Raw genomic sequence first — 7,602 nt, forward strand, 5'->3', positions numbered from 1 at the left:
TTTAAACATTAAATAAAAGTTAAAAAGGTATTACTTTTTATTTTATATATTAAGTTTTTGTTATGATACTCCCAAAATAATTCAGCATAATCCGCAGATTTTTAACACAATTCAGCACAAAAATACCAAAAAATGTCCGCAGATTCCATCTGGCCCTACTGATTTCTAATAACTGATTTATTTTATCTGCCATAATGACAGTAAATAAAATGTTATTCGATATTTTTTCAAGACACTTCTACACAGCTTAAAGTGACATTTAAAGGCTAGTTTAAATTAACCTAGTTAAATTAACTAGGTTAACTAGGCAGGTTAGGGTAATTAGGCAAGTTATTGTATAACAATGGTTTGTTCTGTAGTTCTGTATTAGCTTAAAGGGGCTAATAATTTTGACCTTAAAATGGATTTAAAAAAATTAAAACTGCTTTTATTCTTGCTGAACTAAAACAAATAAGACTTTCTCCAGAAGAAAAAAATATTATCAGACACACTGTGAAAATTTATTTGCTCTGTTAAACAATTTGGGAAATATTTAAAAAAGAAAAAAAAATTCAAAGGGGGGCTAATAATTCTGACTTCATCTGTATGCTATAAATAATCTGTTAAATATTCTTGGCCATGTCTGGACACAAGAATATCATACACTTTTTAACTTAGGTTGATAAACAACTAACTAGCAACCTGAAATGCCCTAGAAACCACTTACACAAAATCATTCATCCAACTGGCAACACCCTGGCATAAAGCTAGCAAGTTTCACAGAGGTGTTTCCTCAGAAGATCTGAAAATGTGTAATTATTTTTGATTGCATTTTTCCCGACTCATCAAAGCATGGACTCATGTTCTTCATTCTTTTTTCTCTCTCTCTCATTCGTAGCTGTAAAGCACAGAGGAACCTGAACTCATTATTTGCGATTATTCTGGGACTGAACAGTCCCGCTGTCAGTCGGCTCACTCAGACATGGGAGGTAGGAAAACACTGACTCCAGTGCACAGAAATACACTGCTTAATATGCGCTGTGATATTTTATCCTGAAGTGTTCTTAAAAGCATTAGAGTACTGTAAACTCTGCTAAACAGACACATTAGCTTCAATTCCTCTGTTTTTTTTCTACTGTCCTCATTTCAGAAAGTCCCTGGGAAGTTCAGAAAGTTGTTCTCCGAGCTGGAGAGCCTGACGGTAAGTGATTTTCTCATCACACTCTTAAGTTGCCTCCTGCTAATTCACCTCCTGCTGGAGTATTTTGTGCTGTTTATGGCTCATTAGGATGTAATATATGAAAGCGTAATCATATCAGAGCCTCTGGCCTCCAGGGAGGAAACAGCAGGTGGCGGTACAGAGGGAAGAGTTTGAGTTGCGCCAGATGCTTTCGGTGAAAAATAATACAAACACTCAAATATGAACACACACGAATGCTTTTCTGATGACCCGCAGGACCCTTCATTAAATCACAAAGCCTACAGAGATGCCTTCAGGAAGATGAAGTCTCCCAAGATCCCTTTCCTACCTCTGCTTCTGAAAGGTGCAGCAAGCAAAAACATACATGATATCACCATATAATCAATAATAGAAGTAACAATATCAACATAGTATCAATAATTCGAGCTATTTGGTTAATTCAAAATATATTGGATGTTTGCATTTGCATTACATGCTGTGCAGTGGAAGATATTTACACGACAATGCTTTACTAAAAACAAAAGTTTCTCCATGACGTCACCATTTTCACAAAGCTACAGATTATAATGGAGTAGTTTTTACAGACGATCATTTTGAAACCCATTTTTAAACATTTTCTGTTTTCAGTTGCAGTGTTGTGTAAACAGCCCCTTAAAGGGGTAGTTCACCAACAAATGAAAGTGTACTTGCTATTTACTCTATCTGCTTTATGATTTTTTATATTCTATTGAACACTAAAGACGAAAACTGATAGCAATTGACTTCCAAAGCAGGAAAAACATACTAATTATACTTTCACAATAATTATTTGGGGTTTAACAGAAAAAAAAGTCAAACAGTCAAACAAGAGATTGTATGTTTAATTCTGGGTGAACTGTCCATTTAAACTAAGGAGATTTTCCTGTGGTTTGGGCTTCAGAGCACAACACAGCAGAAACAGAAAGTACATTACTGAACTTTCATCATTATTTGTCTAAGACATGACAAACAAGTTTCTTAGTGAGACCTTTGGATAATGAAGTCTAAAAACAGCATATTTTATCTGAACAGATATTACTTTCATTCATGAAGGCAACAAAACCTTTCTCGACAACCTGGTCAACTTCGACAAGCTAGTGAGTATGGAGTTAGAGTGTATTGATGTCTTTTTCCCTTCAATTTAAATAAATGAAATAATTGACCCAAAAAAGTAAATTCTGTCATCAGTTCTAGTCCTGTTTGGGTTTTGGTAAGGGGGGTGAATGCAGTTGTACAAGTTTATGACAGGTACTATTTGATCAACTATTTCACTAGTTTGGCAACTGTTAAATGTCAATTGGGAAACACAAATTACATTTCTGGTTCGTTAAAACTTGCATTTGGGATGATACTGAACTCATACACAACATGATTGAGTGTTAAAGTGCATAGTGTGTCATTTGGTATTTAACGGTTTTGATGTGGAAAATAAATGTAAAGAATGAATTTTGAAACAAACTGTTTTGGTAACTATAAAACACCAGAGATATTTGTCAGTCTTCACAGAAGAAATAAAGGTTTGGAACTTCTTTAAAGTTGAGTAAATGACAGAATTTTTGCTTTTGGGAACTGTTTGTTTCTTCAATGTCACACTCATTAAGTGACCAAAAGCAGCTAACCTGAATGTATTTTGTCTGCAGCACATGATAGCAGACACAGTACGAATTATCAGGCAGTGTCGGACAGATCATATGGGTAAGTGCTTATTTCACCTATTTATTCAAGTATAAATAAATACATTAGCCACCTTGCTGAAGTGGCGATGCAGTGGCGCAGTAGGTAGTGCTGTCGCCTCACAGCAAGAAGGTTGCTGGTTCGAGCCTCGACTGGTTCAGTTGGCATTTCTGTGTGGAGTTTGCATGTTCTCCCTGCGTTCATGTGGGTTTCCTCCGGGTGCTCCGGTTTCCCCCACAGTCCAAAGACATGCGGTACAGGTGAATTGGAAAGGCTAAATTGTCCGTAGTGTATGCGTAAATCATATGCTGGATAAGTTGGCGGTTCATTCCGGTGTGGCGATCCCGGAATAATAAAGGGACTAAGCCGAAAAGAAAATGAATAAATTAACCTTCCTGAAGTGTAATCTCTAGCCCAAAGAAACATCAAATCTAAACACATCTAAATACAGTTTCAAACATGTTCCTAACCCCAACTTTACAATCCTCTGTTGACAAGGTACACTGATGATCCCACCCCAATCACATACTGTACCAACGGTTAACAATTGTAGCTATGCTATTGGTTGTTGGTCTACACAAGCAACCACATGTTATGTTTTCATAAAAAAAAACACATTTTTTTCAACGCCAATAGCCTAGTGGTTTGTGTGCAGATACAGTATATAAGCACAACTGTGCTGTTGCCATCCCGAGTTCAAATTCTGACTCATGGACCTTACCCATCATATCTCTCCCAGTTCACTTCCTGTCCATATCTATACTGAACTATTGTAATAAAGGCAAAAAAAAATCTTCGGAAAAAAACACAACAAAAATGTATTCCTTTGTAAACAAAGTAGATAAATGTGAAGATGCTACTTTCAAGTCACAGGGTGAACTATGAAAATGCGGGCTTTTGAAAACAATCACATATTTTTAGTCATGTGACCAATTCAATTTAAAATGGTGGGCAGCGTTGTACAGCAGTCGTTTTGGATGCTCTCCATTTGGACAGCATGTTAACGATTAATGTCAGTTTGAACATTCTCCAGATTACAAATTGCTGTTGCTCTACTACTGCCCCAATAATTTGAAGAGTTGGAAAGTAAGTAAATTGCCAGGTGGAAATGGTGTGGCTTAAAACATCTTATATCTTAATGCATTGGCAGTACAGGGATGAAAGCAGTTTCTGCTGTTACAGTGTGGATGACCAATATTTGAGAAAGGATTGAAGCATTTCTAGATGAAAATGCCATTTTCAAATTTCTATAGTTCTAGCTTCTGTTTCCTGGTATTAACATACATTTTTAGTGATACAATCACAAGTAGCCTTATATTAAACATGCGTTTAAATCGAGGATGGCTAAACTAGGGCCCGCGGGCCAAAGTTGGCCCATAGTAACCTTTGATTTGGCCCACCATCCCATCTAAGAGAGGAAGAATAGGCATGGTTTAGAGATTGTCATTTTAAATCTAATGTAATCTTTTGTTTGTTTGCTTTATTGTTTAAAACTAACTGAAATTAAATGTTTCGATTAAACGGTGTAAATTAATCAGATTTAGTATAAATGTACATACTGTCACCCGACGGATAGAGGACAAATCAAGGCAAAGGCAGATTCTGCTTGACTAGTGTATTGATCATTGAACTCCGCTGTGTTATAAATCTGATTATGTTTTTTATTGCAATACGTTATCAATTTAAATGCAATATTGCATTAGTTAAAATAATTTAAAGTAAGTTTTCTATTTACTTTTAAATCTTATGAATTAAAATAGGAAATTACCCATGGCAACTTTAATGTAATATAGCTTGGTATACTGTATGTACCTTCGGCCCTCAGCTCTCAATGATATTTGGCTTTTGGCCCTTTATACAAAAAGGTTTGGGGACACCTGGTTTAAATGCATGAGTTATGAGCACTTGTGTTTATATTTCATTATTTAATTCCCTATTGTTTCTTCATGCATCACATCACTTTTGCAAAAGCACTCAGTGCAATGCACAAATACTACTAAATGAATGGACTCATGTAACTCACAGCTTACCAGCCAATGTGAAAGCTAAAACAATTGATGTGGATGACATTAAGGGTTCCACAATACTGTTTATCAGAAATAGTTTTTTGTGAGTATTTGCAATATCTGTATCAGTTTGTTTTTTTTTTACGTTTGTGTAAGTCATGTTTTATTGATAATCAACTCCATTCATAAAAATGTGAGCCTAGAGATAAACAGTAATGGTGGGGATAGAGAAAAGCGAGGAAAATGACAACAGTTATCAAAATGTCTGCCGAGGTTTTCAGTCATTCATAGTGTTTAAAGTCTACATGGTTGCAGCATGACAGTTTTTAAAAAAAAAAAACTGATTTAGATGTAATTAGATCAGAAAATTGTACAAATAGCTGTCGATAAAAAAATAGCTAATAACAATGCCATTTCTCTAGAGAAATGTTATTGCAGGAACTATCAATATAGGGCAGCACGGTAGCTCAGTGGTTAGCACTATTGCCTCACAGCAAGAAGGTCACTTTGAGTCCCGGCTGGGCCAGTTGGCATTTCTGTGTAGTTTGCATGTTCTCTTCGTGTTTGCGTAGTTTTCTCCTGGTGCTTCGGTTTTCCCCACCGTTCAAAGACATGCGCTATAGGTGAATTGGGTAATTGTCAGTAGTGTATGAGTGTGTATGTGTGTGAATGAGTGTGTATGGGTGTTTCCCAGTACTAGGTTGCGACTGGAAAGGCATCCGCTGCATAAAACATATGCTGGAATAGTTGGCAGTTCATTCCACTGTGGCGATCGCTGAAATACAGACTTAGCCGAAAGAAATGAATGAATGAATGAATGAACTAATGAATGAATGAACTATCAATACACACCATTTCACACTCATTTCAACTACCTCTGGAAATTGTCAAGTGGACAAGATTTTTCTCCATTTCACAGCCAGTTTACACCTGATTTAGATTCGTCTACTTCAGATTAACACAACTGCATCTAAACACCAGATGTAAACAAAGTTTTAGGTGTCTCTTCGGGTTTAAATGTAGAAAATGTTTAACATTTACAACAAATGACACACTTCCACCTGAATGTGAACACACTGGTTTGAATATATTACTGCGTAACCCAGATCTGTCTCCACACTCAAAAAAAAGGAGAAGTATTTTGTCCTAGTTTAGAGTTTTCAGGAACACTGAATATCAGCCTCGCTCCTATTGTGCTGATTCTATTATGCTTATTTTCTTCTCCTTTGCTTTTTTGTCATCAGGAAACTTGTTATTCCAGAAGGACAGCATGGAAGTGAGAACGTACATCAATTACCTGCACCTCATCGACAATCAGCAGACTCTCTTTGAGCTCTCACACAGACTTGAGCCCAAGACATAAAACAACCTAATACTGTACATCCTAAATTCTTCCTCTACCTGAAGACTGTGATGAACAAGTCCTCCACTAGGGGACGACACACTACAACCAGATACAGTGTACGGACATAGACTTTAGAGTACAGCCAAAGAAACCATTAAATTCAATAATGGAAAAGAGACAAAGAAGCTGAAGCAAACTGTGAAATTGGCTTCTGGAGCAATTAAGATGATCCAGTATTGTGTGACTTACAGTACAGAAATGTAAGGTGACTTGAGATGTTTTTGTACAGCACATGTTCACTTGGTAGTGTGGGACAGCTTGTTAAACTGAAACAGTTTTCCACTGCAAACCATGGAAATTCACAAGAAATGCTGAGTCAGAAAAATAATAGGCACATCCGCTTTCACTTGTGTCCAGTTACAGTACAGAATTTGAGCTATACATGCACAAATCACAAAACAATGTGATGTCTTTTTAGATCATGGCCAGTAAACTATTTTGTAGACAATCAAAAAACTCACATTAGATTTTAGGTACAGCGATGTTACCAATAATTAGAAGTCTAGATTTATAAATGCCTGCATAATCTATAAGGGTATGTGTGCATCTCTAAGAACAACAAAAAAAAGAGTTAAGTTGTGGACTCTTTTAGAAATAATTGGTTTAAAAAAATAAGAATACTGCATTTTACTGAAAAGCTGTCAGTGGTGGATCTAAACAAAGCAAATGTACAGATTTCTTCTATACGTCGACTTGTACTGAAACATTGAGATATTTATTAAATAACAATCGTGTCCCTGATGCTGATGGGAAGACAACACTGGTTAAAAATACAAATAAAAGATGGTAATGTAAATTAAATGTGATAAGATGGTCTGAAGGATTTGGCACCGCCATTGATTGACCATCTGATAATGCCTGTGAACTCTGTAAATAGTCAAATGTTTGTTTTTTAAAATAATAATGATAAAAACAGGCTATAAAGCAATATCAAGATAAAAAAAAATCTAACTGTTAGCAGTGGCTGAAAGTATCTGCTGTTTGCACTAGTCTTCACATAAAGCCTGAAATTAAAGAAAAAAAAAAAAAACTTTCCATTGTATTTTTTTTCTTTGGATTCCAAATGCAACCCTTTATTTCAATCATAACCTGTATGTTTTGGTACAAATAAGCCAAGTATGAATGCGTTGTTTGACTGTGCTTTCTCACAACACGTCTCATAAACATCTGATTTTTTGCCAAAATAATGCACTATTACACACTATTTTGACAACTGGAAATTGTCAAGTGGACAGTTTTAATTCATTTCACACCCAGTTTACTGATGATTTTACTTTCGTCTACTTTTAATAACAATTGCATCTAAATACCAGATGTAA

General features: G+C 35.8%; 1 protein-coding gene across 2 annotated transcripts in view; it reads left to right on the forward strand.

The window, feature by feature from the left end:
• Positions 1–7,300, forward strand: part of rapgef5b (Rap guanine nucleotide exchange factor (GEF) 5b) — a 128,317-nt gene extending 121,017 nt beyond the window's left edge. For both annotated transcript variants that reach the window (XM_056475212.1, XM_056475213.1), the window contains exons 21-26: positions 878–968; positions 1,130–1,180; positions 1,436–1,523; positions 2,231–2,295; positions 2,839–2,893; positions 6,123–7,300. In XM_056475212.1, the coding sequence (XP_056331187.1) occupies positions 878–968; positions 1,130–1,180; positions 1,436–1,523; positions 2,231–2,295; positions 2,839–2,893; positions 6,123–6,241 (469 nt within the window). In that variant the 3' untranslated portion in view covers positions 6,242–7,300. The remainder of the gene's footprint in view (positions 1–877; positions 969–1,129; positions 1,181–1,435; positions 1,524–2,230; positions 2,296–2,838; positions 2,894–6,122) is intronic.
• The last annotated feature ends 302 nt before the right edge of the window (positions 7,301–7,602 follow it).

This window comes from Danio aesculapii, chromosome 16 (assembly GCF_903798145.1).
Source record: "Danio aesculapii chromosome 16, fDanAes4.1, whole genome shotgun sequence".
NCBI lineage: Eukaryota > Metazoa > Chordata > Actinopteri > Cypriniformes > Danionidae > Danio > Danio aesculapii.